The sequence below is a fragment of the Pelophylax lessonae genome (assembly GCF_965119305.1).
Source record: "Pelophylax lessonae genome assembly, chromosome: 2".
Classification (NCBI taxonomy): domain Eukaryota; kingdom Metazoa; phylum Chordata; class Amphibia; order Anura; family Ranidae; genus Pelophylax; species Pelophylax lessonae.
In genome coordinates, this window is record NC_138769.1 from 226,550,967 (window position 1) to 226,576,136 (window position 25,170).

A 25,170-nucleotide genomic window follows, 5' to 3' on the forward strand; every position below is an offset into this window, starting at 1 on the left:
ATCGCAGTTTTGGGTGGAGTTGCAGCAGAAGGAAACATACCACAGTTAAAGACAAAACATAAGGAGAGCAGTTTTCAGTTTCACAGTTTTGGGTGAAGTTGCATCAGTAAGAAACATACCACAGTTAAATACAAAACATAAGAAGAGCAGTTTTCAGTATCACAGTTATGGGTGGAGTTGCAGCAGTAAGAAACATACCTGTGGAGGGACAGAGAAGACATTTTCAGATGACACATTCAGATGATGAGTGCAGAGTCAGAAGTGCTCCCACTTATAGAAATAGCCCCAATTTGAGAAAGAGCCTCACAGAAAACGTGCCCCCCTTTGCAAACGAGCTTCACAAGCCTCTAATTGTGAGGTTAGGGAGTTGAAGTCAGACCTGACTGCTTTGATGGCCGAAATGAAATTACCTCTTGTATTATTAGCCTTAAAGGAATCCCAGACCATTGCCGGAGCAGCCGTATCAGCATTAGTAGACCAGTAGGAATCAATGAGTGGGGTAACTAGTTCTGTCACTTCTTCGTTTTGCACCCAGCGCAGAGCTAATCTCCAGGTGCCTGGATCCTTTTGCCCTCCAATCATTAAGCATAACTCTAAAGGTGCATGGTCTGAGAGTCCAGCTGGAAGGTACAAGGCCTTGGACAATTTGGAAAGCACTGTAAAGCCACCAAAAGCTAGATCTATTCGCAAACTCGATTTATGTGTTGCAGATAAATGTGAAAATGCCTTAACAGATGCGTGTTTCCACCTCTAGAGTTCTGTAAGGGCGAAGGTATCAGCCCAGTGTGTTAGATCCTGGTTCGCTGGACGTTGCAAGTTAGAGATGTCCAGTGGTGTGTCTAAAATAGAATTGAAATCCCTCCCAAATAGTAAATGTGAGGTCTTAAAAGGTGCTAGTTTCTCATATATAGTATATAATATAGAGATCTGTTGGAGGAGGCAAATATACATTCACAAAGGGCCAAAGAACTGCATATAATTCCAAGAGCAGTATTATAATCTACCCCCAGGGTCTGTTAATACTCTCTCCACTCTGTATGGAAGGGACTTATTCAGTAGTTTTGCCACCCCATGGGCATATGAGGAATATGTGGCATGAAATGACTGCCTAAACCATGATCGTCTCAGTGCTAGGACACCCTTGGCAGTGAGAGTCTTTTGCAAAAACAGGATATGAGGTTTATGGGTGTTTAGGCATTTGAATAAAAGGGAATGTTTTAAATTTGTCATTGAGGCCTCGTATATATGACAAGAGACTAATTCAAGTACATACATGACTATAGCATTTAAAACACCAGTGTTATGGATAAATAAGTAAAGTGATCACCCCTGTTAAGAAGGTGAGGGATGACCCAGCACACCTTGAAACCCTCATAAGGGTATGAGAACCCAAAAGAGCATGAAAAACAATTAAAAATAAACAAAGGCAGTAAAAACAATGACAACAGTGTCATAAAACTCCCTGCCACTAAGCCAAAATCCCAGCATAACTGGGCTTAGCGGCTTTTTCCAAAACAAAAAAACTTTAAAGACAGCTACTCAGACTAAAGAAACATATACAGTTCTTAAACTAAAAAAGATGCTTCAAAGGTGTCCATGTTGCAAATGTAGACAGTGTTGAAAACAGGAGGGGGTTTTGGCGAAAATCTGGTGAAAAACACTACACAGCACCTTTGAAGGTGAGCTAAATCAAATGAAGAGGTAGTAGGAAAGCAGCTCCCTCGCCTATACTGTAGGTAAAAAATAGGAAGGTGAATTCATTTCGGCATAATCCAGTGCTGGATCTCTGTAGAATGTGCGAAGAGAAACATTACTCAGTATGAGGGGTTGGCCATCTTCCAGGAGAAGTGCAGCTCCAAAAAGGAGGTCACAGCATAGACAAAATATCAGGAAAGGATTCACTAGGTTCTGCACCTGAAAAAGTCAAAATTGGATCAACCAAACTATAGTAACAAAGGAGAAAAAAAAAGGCTCACCCCTGACAGTTGGTGATTCAGGCTTGGCGGTCAGCTCTCCGAAGCATTGGAAGCCAGTTATCAGCATTCTGGGGTTTATCAAAGACGCGCACTGTACCTTCATATGGAACACAGAGACGGCTGGGGTATAGCATACTATATGGAACGACACTCGTGCGGACCTTCTTGCGAATCTCATGGAAGGATTTAAATTTTTTCTGGAGCTCCGCCGAAAAATATGGAAAATGAATCCTCACAAAAAAAAAAACCCTGCAGGACATAGGCACAATGAGCTAGTATGCATTGCATACTAGCTCATTATGAAATACTTACCTTAGAACGAAGCCCTGACACGGTCGCCCGGACACCGCTGAGGGAGCTTTCATGTTCCCTCAGCATCTCTTCCGGGTTCGGCGGTTCCGGCGCTGTGAGTGGTCGGAGCCACGATGACGTCACTCCCGAGCATGCGAGTGGGAGGTGCCTTTTGGCAAACTCTAGGTGGGCTGTCATGTGCCTTTTAATGAGGAGTGGCTTCTGTCTGGCCACTCTACCATACAGCCTTACTTGGTGGAGTGCTGCAGAGATGGTTGTTAATCTGGAAAGTTCTCCTCTCTCCACAGAGAAACGCTGGAGCTCTGTCAGAATGACCACCGGGTTCTTAGTCACCTCCCTGATTAAGACCCTTCTCCCCTGACCACTCAGTTTGGCCGGGTGGCCAGATCTAGTAAGAGTCCTGGTGGTTCCAAACTTCTTCCATATATGAATGATGGAGGCCATTGTGCTCATTGGGCCCTTTGATGCTGCAGAATTTTTTCTGTACCCTTCCCAAGATCTGTGCCTTGTTACAATCCTGTCTCAGAGGTCCATAGACAATTCCTTGGACTTCATGGCTTGATTTGTGCTCTGACATGCACTATTCACTGTGGGACCTTATATAGACAGGTGTGTGCCTTTCCAAATCAGTGTCCAATCAACTGAATTTACCACAGGTGGACTCCAATCAAGTTGTAGAACAAACTTAAGGATGATCAGCGGAAACAGGATGCACCGGAGCTCAATTTTGAGTATCATAGCAAAGGCTGTGAATACTTTTGTACATGTGATTTTTTAAATGTTTTATTTTTAGTAAATTTGCAAAGATTTCAAACAAAATTCTTTCATGTTGTCGTTATGGGGTATTGTTTGCAGAATTTTGAAGAAAATAATGAATTTAATCCACTTTGAAATAAGGCGGTAACATAATAAAATGTGGAAAAAAGTGAAGCGCTGTGAATACTTTCCAGATTCACTGTATCCAGTGTCTACCTGGTGATCGCTGCAGCACCCATAACAGATGTGCCTATATCCAGAAACGTGTGCGATGGGAGTATGAACTATTCACTTTCCAATGAAGGCTTGTGTTAGGGAAGTTTGTACTGTCCTGGCATTTTTATTTGATATATTTTATCCTCACAAAAAAAAAAAAACCCTGCAGGACAAAGGCATAATGAGCTAGTATGCATCACATACTAGCTCATTATGAAATACTTACCTTATAACAAAGCCCTGACACAGTCGCCCGGACACAGCTGAGGGAGCTGTCATGTTCCCTCAGCGTTTCTTCCGGGTTCAGCGGCTCTGGCGCTGTAAGTAGTCGGGGCAGCGATGACGTCACTCCCGCACATGCGCATGGGAGGTCACTTTCCGACAAGGAGTCAGCAAGAAGCTCTGAAATTCTGCCGGACCTTCAGAGCGCATGCACCGCTTGTGTCAGCGGCTGCATGCAGAGCGAATATCTCCTAAAATGTGCAGGTTTAGGAGATATTCTTTTTTAATAAGCCTTATTATAGGCTTACCTGTAAGTAACAGTTAAGTTAACAGTTAAGTATACTCCGATACTACCGCTTTAAAGAAAAATAAGGGATAACTCTAAATGGTTATTAAATACCACCAAAAAAAAGTTATATTTGTCTTAAAAAAATGAGATAATATTAATTTAGGTCTGAACAGGAAGGGGTGTGAAATGCCAATCCTGAAGCCGTTAAGCAGCAATTTTATAAACAAAAAATGTAATCCACTGTATTTTTACCTTTTATATGTACAGTTTTGTACTCTGCAAATTGGTTAGGAACTGCATATCTTTAGAAAAATGTGGCATCACTAGCCACTCTATATTACTAAAAAATCAGAGCCTATGGGCTTTGTTCAATTTCTCTTGTGGATTTTAGGTGGGCATACAGTAACTGGTATTGATAGTGGGAAAAATAATGAGCAGTATACATTTATATAAAATATTTAAGTGCTGTAGCTTTGTACTTTAATCTCTTTAGCTGTAGTAGGGAATGGGTTTCATAGCATCTGCTCTTCTAGAAACTACTTTAAACCCTATGCTGGAAATAGATTCCTATCCTTTTAAAGTGTAAAGATCACATTACAGCATAAGGAGATTGCACACACTAGCAGTTTGACACTCCGTTCCAGTACCAGTTAGGCTGCTCACTTATCCTTCCGCTGAGCTGCGAAGATCCAGCATCAAGATGTCAAAAGAAGCGAGTAAGTTTTGTTGTGTGCCTAGGATCTCGGTGCATGCTGCAAACACTTTGACAGGCCAGGCACCATCTAGTGCAGGCTTAACCTGCGGCTTTTGTTTCGCTGTTGAGCAACAGCTTCCAGACTGTCTGCAAGTGGCATGCTAAAAATACACAAAAGGTTAGCATTAGGGATTAACAAACCTTTTTCAGTGAGTGAAAATTTGTGATTTGTTAAGGTGTGCATGCACGCTTATTTAATCTGCTGAGACTTAAGTGGCGTACACACTATAAGAAAATCGGGCGAATGATTGTCCGATTTTCCTCGTTGTTCACAGCAAATCGGATTAGATGAAAGAAAATTTGTACGAAAATTCTGGTACAACAAAGGCTTTTTTCGTTGTCGTTTATTGTTTCTGATCATGCATAGTCTTTTTTTTCTATTTTTCTTGTATAAAAATCGTATGAAAACAGTACACATTAAATGAAAATCGTTTTTTTTTCCCCTCCGGAAAAATTTTGGAGTTTGTCCCTTCAAGAATTTCCGTAGGAAAATTCTGAATGGTCTGTAGAAAGTTCTGTACACACTATACGAAAATCGGACGAAAATGTTCGCCCGATTTTCTTATAGTGTGTACGAGCCTTTTTACCATTCATGAACCCTGATTTTATGAATTCAGGAATTGGGCGATTCTCTGTAGACCAGAATAATAGATGCAAATATTCAGGTGAATAAAAATCTAAAATCTCTGAAAAGCTTGATTATTCTAATTTGCCCAATTTTCCAAATTCCTGTTGGCTCTGCAATGCAGGTGTTCTGGTTTTTGCTCCCCATCTGGACAACTGCATGAAGTTTGTATGTTGTCCCAATGTTTGTGTGGTCTTCCAACAAAGACTTCCAAGCTTCTTCCAAAATTGACCCCACGGTGTATGTATGTATGACTGAATATTAAATTGTAAGTTCCTTTAGCAGCAAGCATCAACGTGAATAAAAGTACTTTGTAAAAGCAATGCAGCATTTGTCTGCAATATATAGATATACATATCATAATCCAGCAGCCTCAGACTTCATTTGGCTCTAGTCTGATCAGTGAAGAGATGTTTTGTGACGGGTTCGTTGTGTATGGCACATGGTCACCATTCTTATGCCTCGTACCCACGCAACGATTATCGGCCGACCGATCAGCCGTCTTTTGTCCAGTGTTGTTGTGTTGGTTGAAATGTGCTCTAGACTGCACACGAATTTTATCGGCTAACAAAAACCAACTTCAGAAGTGATGTCATATGCTGGTTTACTTTCCGTGTGATTTTTCTTCTCTGAGCATGCCCAGTCTTGCTCATCAGATTTTTGTCTGCCGAAATCTGTACTGACTGACGGAAAATCGGCCGTTCTGTTGACGGCCAACAAAAATTTTATAGCCTGCACACCAGATTTTGTTCGGCCGAAAAGTCGGAGTCGGTTGTCAAAAGCATCATACTAACAAGCCGAAAATCGGTCGATCGGACGTTGGCCGAAAATTCACGGCTAACTGTTGATGCGTGTGTATGAGGCATTAGTGCTGTCTTGCTAAAAAGAAACAAAAAAAAGAGATTATACACAAGACATTAGGATTGTTAAAACAGTTTTCTGTTTTAATATTTTATTACGTTTCATGACAAGCCATGGTTTGCCCACGCAGGGGCGATATTGAACAGCCACATACAAAAAAATCAGCGTATGTACGCATGATAATTAACTGTAAACTGTTACCAGGACCAAAAAGGAGCAGGGCAGAGGTAAAGTAAGTATAACAAGCTATATTGTACTGCCCCCTAAGGGAGTTAAACCAGTTTTAAAATTAAATAAAGACAGTCTATGGGGTACACATGGAAAGGGCTACTGTCATTTTGAAAAAATAAAATCTTGAATGTAGTGGAATTTTTGCTATTTGCACAGGACTGAAGAAATATACAGGGTACCATATGAGTGGAATGTGTAAAATATTTAGTGCTGGCAAGCAAGCAAACTAAAGCAAGCTGCAAACTATTATTAAAATTACACGTATTTATGTATTTTGTGTATATGTTTATGTGTTTATAAAAACAAAAATTAAAATAAAATCTGAGCAAAAAATAAAAATAAAAAAATTACACATATTATGTTCTTCCTATTACTTTTTGATAAAGTACATGCCAAGTCAAAATAAATAAATAAAAATAAATTCAGCACATGTTTACATTACATGCACATTCAGCCATTTTTTTTTTTTTTGTCTTTAACCATTTGACCTCTGGAAGATTTACAACCACTTCATGACCAGGTCATTGTTTGCAATACGGCACTGCATTACTTTATATGAGAAATGTCCAATCATGCAATGTTGCACCCAAATAAAATTTGTCATTTTGTTCCCCACAAATAGAGCTTTCTTTTGGTGATATTTGATCACCACTGCGTTTTTTGATTTTTTGCACTATAAACAAAAAAAGACCGACAAGTTTGAAAAAAAAATATTTTTTTTTCTTTCTGCTGTAAAACATATCCACTAAAAAAATTATAAAACCTTATTTCATAATAAATTTAGGCCAATATGTATTTTGCTACATATTTTTGGTAAAAAAAAATCCCAATAAGCATATATTGATATATACCTTGCACTGTTAGCCTACATTTAAGAGTAGATTTACTAAAGGCAAATAGACTGAGGAATTTAGTGAATGTGGGGAAGTTCTGCTGATGTCCAGCATCCAATCATGTGTAAATAAAAAGGCTGTTTTAGGTATTTTTTGCAAAGTGAAACTTTACCGCATTCACCAAGCCCTGGTGCAGTTTTGTTTGTAAAGTGCAAGTTCTCTTGTAAAGTGAACAGTCTATTTGTCTTTAATAAGGCTGGTTTCACATGGGAAATCCGACCATTGTTCTCTATGTAGTGGCAGGCAGTGCTGTATCTTGGCCTAGGCTGACAAGGCCCAGGCCTAGGGCGGCACTTTGCAGGGGGGGGGGCAGCAAAAAAGCTGCACCCTGCATGGAAAAAAAAAACCTCCTCCTGCACGAAAAGGCTCCCCGCCTGGCTTGTGCTACACTTTTAGTATAGTGCCAGTCTTATGGGGTAAATGGAGCCAGAGACAGCGAACCGAAGTTCAAATATCTTAAAAGAAAGGAGTAATATTACTAATCCAGTGACATAAGTCTGCACTGATGAGGTAGCCACTGATGGGCACGAGGTGGCACTGATAAGCTTCACTTATGGGCTGCACTGATGAGCACTAGGCGGCACTGATAAGCTACACTGATGTTCACGAGGCGGCAATGATAAGCTGCATGGATGAGGCTGCACTGATGGGCTGCGCTGGTGGTCTGTGATTTACAGATAACAGGGTGGATCATAAACATGAAGGGGTGGGTCATATTTAAATTAGGGGGTGCACAAGTTTAGTCAGGCCTAGGGCAGCACAAAACCTAAATACACCACTGGTGGCAGGTGTCAGCGGACCTCCGCCGGCATTTGATCCAATCCTGTCCACCAACAACAAACATATTGGGGGTTAGATTCCATTCCCCATCTGTCAGGCAAATGCTAAGGGTCAAAGCTGATCATTAGAGAATGCTTTAACGTCCTAAAAATTCTACTGTGTTTAAAACTGGCCATAAAACCCTTGGAAACCTGTACTGAGTGAATCTGTAGGTTGTAATTTTGGACTTCTAGTTCTGAAAATGCAAGCTCCCTAACTCTCATGCCAATCGTTACATTTGGTTTCAACACTCTAACCTGCAACAAGCATGAAGAGGAGAACTTCACAATGGCTTTGCTTCTTGCTTGTTGCAAATCAGTGAAAGTTTTGAAGCCTTACAAGAGAGGTGGATGTAATTTGTTTGCAAATGCCCAACCATCCCATAATTCTTTACATCAGCAATACATCTCCATTATATACACCGATTGGCCCTTGCTTTATGACCACTGACAGGTTAAGTGAATAACATTGTATATCCCATTACATTGGCATCTGAAATTCGGTGGGATACACTATATTACCAAAAGTATTGGGACACCTGCCTTTACACGCACATAAAATTTAATGACATCCCAGTTTTAGTCCGTAGGGTTCAATATTGAGTTGGCTCACCCTTTACAGCTATACCAGCTTCAACTCTTCTGGGAAGTCTGTCCACATTAGGAGTGTATCTATGGGAATGTTTGACCATTCTTCCAGAAGCGCATTTGTGAGGTTAGGCACTGATGTAAACTAGAATGCCTGGCTCGCAATCTCCACTCTAAATCATCCCAAAGGTGTTCTATTTAGCTGAGGTCAGGTCTCTGCAGGTCAGTCAAATTCCTCCACCCCAAAATCGCTTATCCATGTCTTTATGGACCTTGATTTGTGTACTGGTGCACAGTCATGTTGGAACAGGAAGAGGCCATCCCCAAACTGTTCCCACAAAGTTGGGAGCATAAAATTGTCCAAAATGTCTTGGTATGCTGATGCCTTAAGAGTTCCCTTCACTGGAACTAAGGAGCAAAGCCCATAGTTACAAACTCTTATGATAAATAAATAAATAATAACAGTGCTCGCTACATATATGTGTACATGATGAATATAAATATAAAGTGTATAATAAATATAAAGTGACCGGAGTGCTAAAGATGAAGTGACAAATGCATACAATCCATATGAAAATAAAGGTGCAAAAATGTAGAATAAATGTGCAAAAATGCAATAAGTGTTTCAAAAGTCATTAATAATACAATAATTCAATAAAAAATAAATAAATTGTCCAACAACAAGTGCAAGGGAGCTCAAACTGTGTTGGTGTTCCTTTAATTTCTTTGTGCTGAAAAAAGTGCTTATCAGTGCCAAGGTGCCACACTCCCCACTTGCACTACCACTCACCAAAAATAAAGACCCTCTGTTGGGTCAAATGCAGCTTTATTGGGGGTGAGTAAAGAGTCCTGAGTATCATCCTGAAAACATGCTCTCTTCAGATGACGAATAACGCCCAATTAAAATAGAGGGATCATAGTGAAGTACTGTATATAAATAGTTTATTTGTAAAAAGTAGGCAAGAATACTCACAAACGAGTAGAGAACATAAGCAGTCAATCAATGGCAAGACACTTCCTGGAACGCCGTCTCACGTGCGCTCCACAGAGAAACAGGAAGTGATGTTGATGGTTAAGGTACACCGGAAATTACGTCAACGCGTTTCACCCGCCTCTCCAAGCGTCATCAAAGGACATCACTTCCGGTGTCCTGATCATTGAATTTATGTATTGAAATAGAACCCGCCCTCCGATCTCAGCCAATAACAAAGCAAATTTCATTCACCATCTAATAACCATCACTTCCTATATATACAAAGCAATTAAAATCGATATGTGACAATTCCGAAGTGTTAAAATTTCCATTTAAATATTTAAATACCTCATTGAACCTCTAAAGAGTGTACTAGGAATGGAAAGGAGGAAATATAAAAAATGGCAAAAAGAAAATATATAAATCAAAATGTAAAATGAAATTTAAATATAAAAATTAAATAAAACAAAAATAATAAAAATAAAAAAAAAATAAATAAAAATAGAAATGAATAAGAATGAAATAAATATTTATTTATTGTGACTCATATTTATTTTGTGCCAGTATGCATAGCATATTAGCAGTTAGCACTTACCAAAGTAAACTCCTCCAGCACTGCAATGCCAGACCTCCTCTCCATTGCCAAAGCTTTCATCTTCCTCTTCATGCTGGTCTTTTTCTGGGCTCTGAGTCTTCGAACTCTTAATTGTTTGGGCCTGGATGATATAACTTCTGCACATGTGGATGAAATATCCTTTGTATCGGCAAAGAATCATGACCAGACTGTACAGTAAGACATGCAGAGGACGGCACTTCTAAGTGCAGTATGTCAGCAATTTTATTAAAAGGAAATGGTTAAAAACACTTACAGGATTACAGAATAAACAGGCTCATCAATGTATGAGGTCCTCCTGGGATGGTCTTCCTTGTCACTGTGCCGACCAGCAGCTGCAGGAACCGTGAGTCTGGAGGAGCAAGATGCACTTTTTGAAACCACTGTGGAAAACAGGGGGTGGAAATTATGTCAGGAAGGGGGAGGCTGTCCACAAGGTTTAGGAGCATGTCTATGGGAATGTTTGACCATTCTTCCAGAAGCACATTTGTGAGGTCAGGCACTGATGTGAATAAGAAGGCCTGGCCCGCAGTCTCTGCGCTAATTTATCCCTAAGGTGTTCTATCGGTTGAGGTCAGGACTCTGTACAGGCCAGTCAAGTTCCTCCACTCCTAACTCACTCATCCATGTCTTTATGGACCTTGCTTTGGGCACTGATGCACAGTCATGTTGGAAGAGGAAGGGGCCACCCCCAAACTGTTCCCACAATGTTGGGAGCATAACATTGTCCAAAACCCTTGGTATGGTGACGCCTTAGGTGTTCCCTTAACTGGAAAAAATGGGTCAAGCCCAACCCCTGACCTCAGGACTCTAGAAAATACAGACTTTACTTTCACTTTAACCACTTAAGCCCCGGAAGATTTTACCCCCTTCCTGACCAGGGCCTATTTTGCGATTCGGCACTGCGTGACTTTAACGGACAATTGTGCGGTTGTGTGACACTGTACCCAAATGAAATTGATGTCCTTTTTTTCCCACAAACAGAGCTTTCTTTTGGTGGTATTTGATCACCTGTGCGATTTTTTGAGCATGCTCTATAAACAAAAAAAGAGCTACAATTTTGAAAAAATAACAATATTTTTCAAATTTTTTTATATGAAATTCCCCCCCAAAAAAATTTAAAAATCTAAATTTCTCTATCGCTCATTGACAGACGTAGTCCTCGGTGATACAGCACCTTCGGGTTATGTTGCCTCCACAGGAGTAGGACTAGACAGGAAATAAAATGCTCTGGCCACACCCTAGGGGCAGTCCCAGAGGGTATATCCTCTCTCTCTCTCTGCCTCAGCAAATCAGTTTTTTTCTGTCTAGTCAGGAGTAAGGACCTAGATACCTTGCTGGGATCTTCGGTCCTGGCAGGATTTTTTTCTTAGAAAATATTTTTTAGACAGCTTTTTTTCTCCATGTTCCTGTGAGATCTTCAAGCAAGAAAGCTGAACTGGGCGACGGGCGGGATGTTGAGATCCAGTGGTCACCCCAGTTCAGCCTACGAGCGCGTGCAGGCCATAGCTCCGCGCTGGGTCGGCCGCGACATAGTCCCACTGGACGGGGACTGACCCTGCGAGTTAAATGTCTCGCTGAAACGCCAAAGACCATGAGTCACGGCGCCCGTATTGGTCGACAGCCCTCCTACCTCGGTGGAGAGGGGTACTGTCAGGAGTTGGCGCCCGCCTGGTTCCGGTATGGTGAGTAGTATGTACCCCTTTCCCCCTGACGGGTCTTGTGGTGAACGCGGGCCCCTCTCTGTAATGGTAAGGATGGGTTCCCCTCTATCCTATAACATGTCACAGATCCCCCTAATTGAGTGTGATTTTTGTGTACAAGAAGCCAGGAGGCTTGGTTTGGGAGCTGACAATCTAATTGTAAAGATGTGTAAATGATTGTAGTCAGTGGCAGTACTAGAACTTTACTGTGATAGTATAAGGTATCCTACCTGTCAGTAGCCACAGGGCGATGTCTATACATGTATACTGCATTCCAGATCATTCCTCCAGCTAAGCAGCGGACCGAATACGGCCCGCTAGGGTCCGGTACCTCCGACCACGCTGACCACCATGAGGGTGAAGGGTTGTGAGGCCGAGATCCTTCTGCAGACATGCCGCTATTCTGTGCAGGCCGCCGCCATTGTCTGGTAGATCGCACAAGGCCGCCATTTTGGTGTAGCCTCGTGTCTCCAGCATGGGGGCGGCCATGTTTGAGGTGACTCTAACACCTCATGGAGCCAGGGGGAGGAGCCGGCAGGCGTGTTAAGGGGCGGAGCCGCCTCTTTTACCCAGGAAATAGGGCCAAAGACTTCCTGTCTGTAACAAGACAAGCACTGAGCAAGCTGATGAAAACTTCTGTGCATCAGGGATGAGCCTTGGGGTCTGTCTCTCTCTCTGTGGGGTCCAAAAAGGCAGGTAACACTGAGGGGCGCTGTTGCGACTGGGGGACACAAAAAAAAAAAAAAAAAAAAAAAAAGTTTTTTTTTTTTACTTTGTCATTTTTTGTCGCTGGCAAGTGTCTTGTATAATCATTGACCCTGCCGCATAGGTATCCCCACCTGATCCCCTCAAGGTGGCCGCAGGACCCTCCAGTACCCCACTTGTTGTTAATGCATTATCGGCAATTTTGGAGTCTTTGGTATCCCGGGTGGAGGTGGCCTGTCAGGGACGGGGGTCAAGTAGCGACCCCCGCCTACCCCTATTGTTTATCAGATACTTCAGATACGGATTCGGAACTGGTCAATGCTCCTCACTGCTGTTGTCTCAGGTAATATCTCCTCAGCAGTGAGGAGCACGTTTCTGCCTCCGCCATAGCACAAGAGTGGTGGATGCACTAGTTGTGTCCGTCCGGGAAACCTTTAGTCTTGAGGTTACACCGGCAGAGGTAGCTGAGACTGAGATTCCTTTTTGGTACTTGTTAGCCTACCAAAAGGGCGAAGGATTTTCCTTTACCCAAATGGGGTCGTTTTGAAACGAACCCCTGTTATTTCCAAACGCATGGCTAGGTGCTATCCGTTTGAGGAATTCCTCTTTATAGGATAGACGGTACCACCTGCTGTCTTGCCACAGACTGTTAGGATAAAAAGACCTCGTAACTAACGAGGACCTTCCTTTTCTGCTCATATAGAGTTGTTTGTTCCGCGAGGGCGGGCGATAAGGCGAAACCCTCCAAAGCCCCTTTAGAGGGGTTTCAAAGGGCGCTGGTCGGGTAAACAAAGAGTCCGGCTCAGCCAAGCCTGAAGAATATAGCCTGATGCGCCCCTATCCATCTCTGGGGTGGGGGGGGGATGTCTTCACCGGTTTCTGGAGGACACAGGATCGAGTTTCGATCACTTCCACCGGTGCAATTCTGCCCTTCTAACATTGAACGGTTTTAGGGGTTCTATTCGAACCTATTCACAATGCCCAGGAAAGAGGGCAAGGTGCGTCCAAATCTGGACTTGGGAAGAAATAGAGTCCATCCGTACAGTGGTGGCCTCCCTGCATAAGAGATTTCCTGGCGTCCATAGACATATAGGATGCCTATCTTTATATCCCCATCATCGCAGGACATCAGCGTTTTTTTCACTTTCCCAAAGATCATCCCTGGTTCCCACCAGGAGACTGAACTATCTGGGCCTAAGGTTGGATACATCCTGGGCAAGAGAGTTTCTCCTTGCTGGGAAACTCCAGAAGGTTCAGTCAACGATTCGGATGTTGCTGTCCGTCAATTGGCTGGGACTGATGGTGGCCTTCTTAGAGGCAGTACCGTATACCCAGTCTCATACCCGAATTCTCCTGAAGGAGATTCTTTTTTAATGGAATCAGAATTCCGATTCCCTGGACAATCGGATCCGGTTGAGCGAGCGGACCAGGAAGTCTCCGATGCTCAACCAGGGGAAGTCATTTCTTCCGATAGTATCCAGATTACCTATAAGGGTATCGGAACTGAGAGCGATCAGATTTTGTCTGATTTACTGGATCGAGCAGCTCTAGAGCAGCCCGATTCGGATCCAATCGCATATGGCCTCTTCATCCAGAGGTTTTTTCCCTAGCTGTCCCTTCATTGGGACATCCCGGATGTGGATCTGTTGGCACCTTGGCCTAACAGGAAGGTGCGGAGGTTTGTAGCTCGCGCCACGATCCTCTAGCGGACGCAGCAGAAACACTGATCGCCCCGTGGGGGCAGTATCAGCTACGGCATGCCTTCCATCCTCTCAAGTTGCTGCGGGAACTTCTTCGCAGGATAGAGGTGGAGGGAATTCCAGTTATTCTGGAAATTCTGGATGGACCTCGTCAAGCCTAGTACGCCGACTTGGCGAGGCTAGTCGCGGACGCTCCTTGGAGACTTCCTCTCAGGGAGGATTTGCGGTCTCAGGGACCGATCTTCCATCTTGCTTTACAGTCGCTGGCTTAATGGCCTGGCCATTGAGACCCAGGTACTGAAGGACAAGGGAGTGTCAGCTTCAGTTATTCCTACCTCCAGTTAAAGCAAGGAAAGCGACTTCCAGCACATGGAAGTCTTATATTGCATGGTGTGAATCTATTGGATTTCCCCCACAGACCTATTCGGTGACCCGAATTTTGGTCTGTCTGCAACAAGGGGTTGAGCAGAAACTATCCTTGAGCACGATCAAGGGTCAGGTTTTCGGCGTTAGCAATCTTCTTTCAAGAAACCTTTGACTAATCATTCCTTGGTGCGGAATTTCATCCAGGGGGTGCGACATCTGGCTCCGCCAGTGCGCGCACCCTTACCGCCTGGTATCTTTAGTGTGGTCGGTTCTTCAGAAACTTCTCTTTGAAGAAGTCTCCGATGCTCAACCAGGGGAAGTCATTTCTTCCGATAGTATCCAGATTACCTATAAGGGTATCGGAACTGAGAGCGATCAGATTTTGTCTGATTTACTGGATCGAGCAGCTCTAGAGCAGCCCGATTTGGATCCAATCGCATATGGCCTCTTCATCCAGAGGTTTTTTCCCTAGCTGTCCCTTCATTGGGACATCCCGGATGTGGATCTGTTGGCACCTTGGCCTAACAGGAAGGTGCGGAGGTTTGTAGCTCGCGCCACGATCCTCTAGCGGACGCAGCAGAAACACTGATCGCCCCGTGGGGGCAGTATCAGCTACGGCATGCCTTCCATCCTCTCAAGTTGCTGCGGGAACTTCTTCGCAGGATAGAGGTGGAGGGAATTCCAGTTATTCTGGAAATTCTGGATGGACCTCGTCAAGCCTGGTACGCCGACTTGGCGAGGCTAGTCGCGGACGCTCCTTGGAGACTTCCTCTCAGGGAGGATTTGCGGTCTCAGGGACCGATCTTCCATCTTGCTTTACAGTCGCTGGCTTAATGGGCTGGCCATTGAGACCCAGGTACTGAAGGACAAGGGAGTGTCAGCTTCAGTTATTCCTACCTCCAGTTAAAGCAAGGAAAGCGACTTCCAGCACATGGAAGTCTTATATTGCATGGTGTGAATCTATTGGATTTCCCCCACAGACCTATTCGGTGACCCGAATTTTGGTCTGTCTGCAACAAGGGGTTGAGCAGAAACTATCCTTGAGCACGATCAAGGGTCAGGTTTTCGGCGTTAGCAATCTTCTTTCAAGAAACCTTTGACTAATCATTCCTTGGTGCGGAATTTCATCCAGGGGGTGCGACATCTGGCTCCGCCAGTGCGCGCACCCTTACCGCCTGGTATCTTTAGTGTGGTCGGTTCTTCAGAAACTTCTCTTTGAAGATATTAGGGAGATTCCCTTGCTTACATTCCCAGAAGGTGGCCTTCTTGGTGGCCATTACTTCTCTACGCAGGGTGTCAGAACTGGCCGCATTATCCTGTCGTTCCCCAGATCTGGTGGTTCATAGGGATAAGGTGGTTCTTCTTCCGAATCCATCCTTCCTTCCTAAAGTGGTTTTCGTAAGACGGACTCACTTTTTGTGATCACGGATAGCCCTTGAAGGGGGTTACCTGTGTCTGCCGCGACCATATCTACATGGATCAGTCAGACTGTGGTACAGGCTTATTCTATTAAGGGTCGGAATCCTCCGTTCCCTGTTAGGGCGCACTTCACTCGAGCGCTCAGTACTTCCTGGGCATTTCGCCATCAGGCATCAGTGGTCCAGGTATGTAAAGCGGCCACCTGGTCGTCGGTACATACCTTTACAAAATTTTATAAAATTGATGTGATGGCATCGGCGGATGCCTCATTTGGCCGCAAGGTTTTGCAGGCCGCAATTTGAGGAGACCGGTGGTCTACCTCGAGGGTTTTTTTCTGTTTGAAAATTTTTTTGTTGAGTCTCATCATTAAGGATGAGCATTGTAAACTTCTAGTTGGCACCGGTTGGGCCTTCTAGATTTGGATTTGATTTCCATTTTCCCACCCCTCATTTGTGATACTGCTCTGGGACTTCCCGAAGGTGCTGTATCACCGAGGACTACGTCTGTCAATGAGCGATAGTGAAAAATGGATTTTTGTAAAATCTTACCGTAAAATCCTTTTCTCTTAGCTCATTGACAGACGTAGTACCCGCCCCTCTGTTTTTTTTGAGTTGGGTTGGGTTAAATTCTCTAAAGACTGCTTTTATGACATAACTGATTTGCTGAGGCAGAGAGAGAGAGAGGATATACCCTCTGGGACTGCCCCTAGGGTGTGGCCAGAGCATTTTATTTCCTGTCTAGTCCTACTCCTGTGGAGGCAACATAACCCGAAGGTGCTGTATCACCGAGGACTACGTCTGTCAATGAGCTAAGAGAAAAGGATTTTACGGTAAGATTTTACAAAAATCCATTTTTTTTAACATTTTAGGCCAATTTGTTTTCTGCTACATATGTTTGGTAAAAAAAAGTCGCAAAAAGCGTACTTTGATTGGTTTGCGCAAACGTTATTGCGTTTACTAACTAAGGGAAAGATTTTTGTAATTTTTATTTTTTTTTTTAACGAGTAATGGCGGCGATCTGCGATTTTTTTTTTTGCGGGACTGCGACATTGCGGCGGACAGATTGGACCCCTGACTGACATTTTTTACACTTTCGGGGGTACCAGTGACATTATTACAGTAATCAGTGCTATACATATGCACTGTTACTGTAAAAATTACACTGGCCAGGAATAGGTTAACTTTATTGGAGAAGGAGGGGTTAGGTGTGTCCCTAGGGGTGTGCTTCTAACTGTGATTGGATGTGGCTTTTCATGTAACAGCAGAGATCTACAATCCTACATAGCAGGACCGTATGATCTCTGCTGTTACACAGGGGAGAAAGACAGGCGGCTTTGTTTACAATAGCCGCCTGCCTTTCTCCCGGTGTAACCGACGATCGCGAGTGACCGGCAGACATCGGGTCCGCCGCTCACACGTGCAGGGGCGGGGGGTCCGTGAGCGAGCTGGAGCGGGAGCACGCCTCCAGCGGCGCGCGCTCGCTCCCTAGAGCCTTACAGGCTGGCGTCGTAGTACTACGTCACTTTGCCTGTGAGGAGCTGACTGCCAACGTAGATAGTCGTTAGGCAGTCGGCAAGTGGTTAATAGAAACTATAATGGTTTAAATTTAATTAAATTTTTCTTAGGTTGATACATTTTGTTTTATAGCTGTTTTTTTTTTTTACTATTTAGGTGTATTCTTTTTTTTTAATTTTTTATAAACTTTTAATGCGTGAATAATAGTTCCTAACAGCACAGTAGTATCAGCTTGCTTTGCAGCTCCTGTTGTCTGAGACTGAGCCATCTGATTGGTCTAATGGCACAATGCTACATAAATATGTACAAAACCACTATACATTACCTGACAGCATCAACTGTTCCACAACCTTACTATTCTAACAGTAAAGAACCCCATAAGCAGTTTAAGATTGAACTGCTTCTCGTCCAACTTCATTGTGTGGTCGTGTCTCTTCTTCAGATTCCTAAGATTAAACAATCTCCAAATAATACACTCCCCATTTAAAGATTTGTGTATCAGATCTCCTCTTCTCCAGGGAGAATAAGTTTAATGTTTGTAGTCATTCCTCATAACTAAGGTCCTCTAGCCCTCCTATTAGCTTTGTTGCTATTCTCAGGACTCTCACCGGTTCAAGGACATTCTTCCTCAGGATTGGTGACCAAAACTGGACTGCATACTTACTATATGGCTGAACCAGATTTTTGTAAAGTGGTAGAATTATAGATTTATCTTTTAAGTAAATACCCTTTTTAATGCACACTAATAGTCTGCTGGGCCTGCTTGCTGCAATATGGCATTGTATGCTATTGCTGAATCTGCCATCTACTAGGACCCCCAAATTCTTTTCCATCCTTGTTTCCCCAGAGGTTTTCCCTCTAGCGTTTAACTTGCATACATATTTTTAGCTCATAAGTGCATTACTTTACATTTTCCTGCATTGAACCTCATTTGTGATTTAGCTGGCCACCCCTCTATTTTAGCTAAAGTTGATATATCCTGATTTGAAAATTATTAACTTGCTTAACTTTGGATCATCAGCAAACACTGAAATTGAACTAACACCCTACTTCCTGTCATCCTCATCAGACATGGCTCCCCACTGCCACCTTGCTAACACCCTACCGCCTGTCATCCTCATCACACCTGGAACCCCACTGCCACCTTGCTAACACCCTACCTCCTGTCATCCTCATCACACCTGGCATTCCACTGCCACCTTGCTAACACCCTACCCCCTGTCACCCTCACCCCCCCCCCCCCCTATAACCTACTGCCAGATTTCAAACACCTGCATTGACAAAGCAGCTTATTACAATGTTGAGAGGACAAGGGTCTCTTTCCCACAAACCTGAACCGGAACCGGAACCGGAAGTGAGGGTTCGTGCGGTTCGTGCGGCAAGGGAGAGAGGAGGAAGGAAGAGGAGCTGCGGGGACACGTGCGGGGGAAGCCGCACAAGGGGTGCGGGTGCACCGTGCAGGGACCAGCAACTGAGCGGAGGTGGAGGACGGGAGCCGAGGCAGAGAGCGGCGGAGGTCAGAACCCGCCTTCCTTAGTGCCTGGAAGAAGAGGAGGAGGACCGTCCGTGCCCAGTGAGGAGGAGGAGACATCCGTCCCAGTGTGTGTGTGTGTGTGTGTGTGTGTGTCAGCAGCTGTGAGTAGAGCAGCAGCTGCAAACAGGGGGAAAGCTGTGTGACTGTACTCTGTAAGAAATCAATAGCTGTTTGTCTGTACTGCGACTGACTGCTGTGTGACTGTCTCTGCAACTGAGTACCTGGTAAGTATCCTTGCGACTGGTAAGTATCCTTGCGACTGGTGAGTATCTTGCGACTGGTGAGTATCTTTGCGACTGGTGAGTGTCCTTGCGACTGGTGAGTGTCCTTGCGACTGGTGAGTATCCTTGCGACTGGTGAGTATCCTTGCGACTGGTGAGTATCCTTGCGACTGGTGAGTATCTTGCGACTGGTGAGTGTCCTTGCGACTGGTGAGTATCCTTGCGACTGGTGAGTATCCTTGCGACTGGTGAGTATCCTTGCGACTGGTGAGTGTCTTTGCGACTGGTGAGTGTCCTTGCGACTGGTGAGTGTCCTTGCGACTGGTGAGTATCATTGCGACTGGTGAGTATCTTTGCGACTGGTGAGTATCTTTGCGACTGGTGAGTGTCCTTGCGACTGGGGAGTATCTTTGCGACTGGTGAGTATCTTTGCGACTGGTGAGTATCATTGCGACTGGTGAGTATCCTTGCGACTGGTGAGTATCCTTGCGACTGGTGAGTATCCTTGCGACTGGTGAGTACCTTGTGACGGGTGAGTATCCTTGCAACTGGTGAGTATCCTTGCAACTGGTGAATATCCTTGCACTGGTGAGTATCCTTGCGACTGGTGAAGTAACTTGCGACTGGTGAGTATCTTGCGACTGGTGAGTATCTTTGCGACTGGTGAGTGTCCTTGCGACTGGTGAGTATCCTTGCGACTGGTGAGTATCCTTGCGACTGGTGAGTATCCTTGCGACTGGTGAGTATCTTTGCGACTGGTGAGTATCTTTGCGACTGGTGAGTATCATTGCGACTGGTGAGTAGCTTTGCGACTGGAAGTATCTTTGCGACTGGTGAGTGTCCTTGCGACTGGTGAGTATCTTTGCGACTGGTGAGTATCTTTGCGACTGGTGAGTATCTTTGCGACTGGTGAGTATCTTGCGACTGGTGAGTATCCTTGCGACTGGTGAGTATCCTTGCGACTGGTGAGTATCCTTGCGACTGGTGAGTATCCTTGCACTGGTGAGTATCCTTGCGACTGGTGAAGTAGCTTGCGACTGGTGAGTATCTTTGCGACTGGTGAGTATCTTTGCGACTGGTGAGTATCTTTGCGACTGGTGAGTATCCTTGCGACTGGTGAGTATCTTGCGACTGGTGAGTATCTTGCGACTGGTGAGTATCTTGCGACTGGTGAGTATCTTGCGACTGGTGAGTATCCTTGCGACTGGTGAGGATCCTTGCGACTGGTGAGTATCTAGTGACTGGTGAGGGTATTAGCGACTGGTGGGTACCCCAGGTTTTGTACCAGGGAAGTTAGAGGTAGTGTAGGTAAGGAAGAGCAGGTCGTTAATATTATCCCCATAGAGTAGTGGGTAATAATGTCCGACAGGATTGGGGATGCCACTCAGTGCACTTCTTGCGGCATGTATGCGTTCCTTGATGAAACAATCGAGGACGAATACTGCTGTGCAAGATGTGAGCGACTTGTTGCTCTGGAAGCCCACATCGTGGATCTAGAGAACACAGTGACAAGACTGCGTGGCATCTACAACCTGAAAAGGAGCTTGGACATTACCCAGCAGGCGCTGGCAGGGGTCAGCATAGAGGAGGAAGGAATAGAGGAGACGCAAGCAGCAGAGGTACGCAGCTGGGTGACTGTTAGGAATGTTAGGGGGAGGAGAGTCAGGGAGGCCAGTCCTGAGTTGGTACACCCTAACATGTTTGCTGAGTTGCAGGTTGAGGGGGATATCAACTCAGGGGTGGCAGAGCTGGAGCATGCGCCCTCCCCCAGCTGCCAGGGGAGGGACGGCTCCAGGAAGAAGGGGGGCCGTAACTCAGGAAAGGTTAGAAAGGTTGTGGTAGTGGGGGACTCAATTATCAAGAGGACAGAGAGGGAAATCTGTAAAAAAGATCTCGTGAACCGAACAGTTTGTTGTTTACCGGGCGCCCGAGTTCGGCACATCGCAGATCTGGCAGACAGATTGTTGGGCGGGGCTGGGGATGACCCAGCGGTCATGGTGCATGTGGGCACTAATGACAAAGTTAAAGGTAGGTGGAGGATCCTTAAGAACGATTTCAGGGACTTAGGTAATAGATTGAGGAAAAGGACCTCCAAGGTGGTTTTCTCTGAAATACTGCCTGTACCTCGAGCCACACAGGAGAGGCAGAAGGAGCTTAGGGAAGTTAACAAGTGGCTGAGGAATTGGTGTAGGAAGGAGGGGTTTGGGTTCCTGGAGAACTGGGCTGACTTCTCAGTCGGCTACCGGCTCTTTAGTAAGGATGGGCTGCACCTTAATGGGGACGGTACAGCTCTTTTGGGGAGAAAGATGGCCACCGAGTTGGAGGGGCTTTTAAACTAGGAGACGGGGGGGAGGGCTCAGAAGTAGAATCAGTCAGGAGGGAGCAGAGGACTGAAGGCAGTTGTTGGGTCAACAGCGACAGTAGGTCAACAACATCAATTGGCGGGTCTGTGCGGGAGAACAGCAGACCAAACAGAAATAAACAAAACCGCCAATCACGTTTAACTTCCGTAAAACTAAGAGGGGTATATGCTAATGCCAGGAGCCTAGCTAATAAGATGGATGAGTTGGAAATGTTAGTACATGAGGAAGACATAGACCTTGTGGGAATAGCGGAGACTTGGTTCGACCCCTCACATGACTGGCTGGCCAATATCCAAGGGTATTCGGTGTACCGGAAGGACAGGGTTGGTAAAAGAGGGGGAGGGGTATGTCTCTATGTCAAGAACAATATAAAGGTGCTAGAAAGGAGTGACATTACGGATGGGATGAGCATGGATTTAGAATCTGTGTGGGTTGAACTCGATAGGGAAGAAGATAAGGGAAAAGTAGTTGTGGGGGTTTGCTATAGGCCACCTAACCAAGGGGAGGAGGTAGAGCTGGAATTTTTAGCACTAATAGGTAAAGCGGCAAAACTAGGATCAGTCATCATATTGGGGGACTTCAATTATCCCGACATTGACTGGGAAGAGGGGACTGCACACTCGCATAAGGCCCGGCTATTCACGGAAACCTTACAGGATAACTACATGTCGCAGTTGGTGGATTCCCCTACTAGAGAGAATGCTATCCTGGATCTATTGATCACTAATGACCCAGACATAATCTCGGAGGTAGGAGTCCAGGACAACCTGGGCTCTAGCGATCACAGGATGATCACATTTAGTATAAATAACAATATAAAAAGGCAAGTGGGGAACATAAGAACCCTAAACTTCAGAAGGGCAGACTTTCCAAAATTGTACTCATTGATGGAAAGGGTAAACTGGGACCAAACCCTGGGATCACTGACCACAGAGGAAAAATGGGAATGCTTTAGAACAATATTAAGCAAAGGCATCTTGCAGTGCATTCCTATGGGGAATAAATTTAGAAGAGACAAAGCCAAACCTGGCTGGCTAAACCGTAGCGTTAAAAAACTTATTAGGGGAAAAAAATTGGCCTTCAAGAAATATAAATCAGAGGGCACAGTATCGGCCTTCCAGCAATACAAGGAGGAAAATAAGAAGTGTAAACACGAAATCAAGATGGCTAAAATCAACTTTGAGAGACAAATAGCGGAGGATAGTAAAAAAAACCCAAAGAAATTCTTTAAATATATCAACAGCAAAAAAACTAGGGCAGAGCATATTGCACACATAATTAACGATGATGGGAGGATGGTTACAGAGGACACTGAAAAAGCAACCGTGCTGAATTCTTTTTTCTCGTCAGTCTTTACGCAGGAAAAGGAAGGGTACACTGACCATGACTGTATGGTTAGTAGTAATACACAGGACTTGCCACTATGGCTAACAGAGGGGGAAATCAGGGAAAGACTGGATAAACTTAACACAAACAAATCACCAGGCCCGGATGGCGTACATCCGAGAGTGCTCAAGGAACTCAGTATGGTTATATCTAGACCACTGTTCCTGATCTTTGCTGACAGTATTAGGACAGGAGATGTACCAGGGGATTGGAGGAAGGCTAACGTGATTCCGATATTCAAAAAGGGCCAGAGACATATCCCGGGAAATTATAGGCCTGTCAGTCTGACATCAATAATATGTAAACTTTTGGAGGGGATGATAAGGGACTATATCGTAGAGTATGCTAAAGACAACAACATCATCAGTAGTAACCAGCACGGGTTTACAAATGGGCGTTCTTGTCAAACCAATCTCTTAGCATTCTACGAGGAAGTGAGCTGTGAGCTAGATAGGGGGAGACCAGTGGATGTGGTGTACTTGGATTTCGCTAAGGCGTTTGATACAGTTCCCCACAAGCGCTTAATTTATAAAATAAGGTCTGCAGGTATCGACAGCAGGGTTTGCTCTTGGATACGGAATTGGCTAAAAGGCCGTGTCCAAAGGGTAGTAATAAACAGCGCATACTCAGACTGGTCTGAGGTAGTAAGCGGGGTGCCCCAGGGCTCAGTCCTGGGACCAACCTTGTTCAATTTATTCATAAACAGCATTGAGGAAGGGATCAGTAGTTCGTTATCAGTTTTTGCAGATGACACAAAATTGGCCAGGGCAATAACTGCACAGCATGAAGCAGATATCCTACAGAATGACCTGGACAAAATTACGGAGTGGGCAACGACATGGCAAATGAGGTTTAATGTGGAGAAGTGTAAGGTTTTGCACTTGGGGACCAAAAACATAAAAACACAATACACGTTAGGAGGGGAACCCTTGGGGGAATCAAAAATGGAGAAAGATTTGGGAGTCTTAGTTGATGATAGATTAGGCAACAGCATGCAATGCCAAGCGGCAGCTTCCAAAGCCAACAGAATATTAGCATGCATAAAGAAAGGGATGTATTCCAGAGATAAGACTATAATCCTTCCACTTTATAAAACTCTGGTCCGACCGCATCTGGAGTATTCTGTCCAGTTCTGGTCGCCAGTCCTCAGGAGGGATGTGTTGGAGCTGGAGAAAGTCCAGAGAAGGGCAACTAAACTGATTAGGGGGTTGGAGGACCTTACCTATGAAGAGCGGCTGCAATCGCTCGATTTATTTTCCCTGGAGAAAAGACGTCTGAGAGGGGACATGATAGCAATTTATAAATATCTTAATGGGGATCTCAGCTTAGAAGAAAAGCTGTTCATTCGAAGGAATTGCATGAGGACTCGAGGACATACAATGCGATTAGAGGAGAAGCGTTTTAACCTCAGGCAACGTGGGGGGTTCTTTACTGTTAGGGCTACAAGATTGTGGAATTGTCTACCACAAGAGGTGGTTTCTGCGGGTAGTATGGTGACTTTCAAAAGACTCTTAGACTTACATCTCAAGGATCAGGAGATTGAGGGCTATGTTAGATGATTACAGTCACACACACCTACACAGGTTGAACTGGATGGACTATTGTCTTTATTCAACCTCGCCTACTATGTAACAAATGTGTCATAGTGGGTAACATGGTCTGTGGACGAGGGCTTATTGAAATATGGAACACTACATTAACAATAAAGATGCCACCCCAGGTGACTTGTTTAAAGTGTTACTAAACCCACAACAGTAAAATCAGTCTGTATATGCAGTTAAGCATGCTTGTTATACTCACTGTGGAACAGTGAGCGGTAATCCTCTGCATTGTGTAAAAAAGGCTGTTTGATCCTGTATGCACAGATCCTCCCCTTCTTCCACTGGCTCAAAACAATAACCTGATATTTACAGAGTCAGGCTGCACATGCCCAGTTTGGTGTGGGCACAGGGCCAATCAGCGCTGTCCAGACAGAGTGTCAGGGGTCTTGAAGCCTAATAGGACAATCATGGGAGAAATGAAAACTCCTCCTACGAGCTTTCAGCACAAACTGATACAGGTCACAAGACTGCTCTAGCTGCTATATACTGCTGATGAGAAAAGGTATTTAGCAGTTTATATTTACTAAAATA

The 25,170-nt window shown here is 44.5% G+C and overlaps 1 protein-coding gene across 1 annotated transcript in view; it reads left to right on the plus strand.

Annotated features, from left to right (window-relative positions):
• The first annotated feature begins 4,376 nt into the window (after positions 1–4,376).
• The window catches only part of AMPD1 (adenosine monophosphate deaminase 1), a 126,390-nt gene continuing 105,596 nt past the window's right edge, over positions 4,377–25,170 (plus strand). The window contains exon 1 of the mRNA XM_082246209.1: positions 4,377–4,487. Within this exon, the coding sequence (XP_082102335.1) occupies positions 4,472–4,487 (16 nt within the window). The 5' untranslated portion in view covers positions 4,377–4,471. The remainder of the gene's footprint in view (positions 4,488–25,170) is intronic.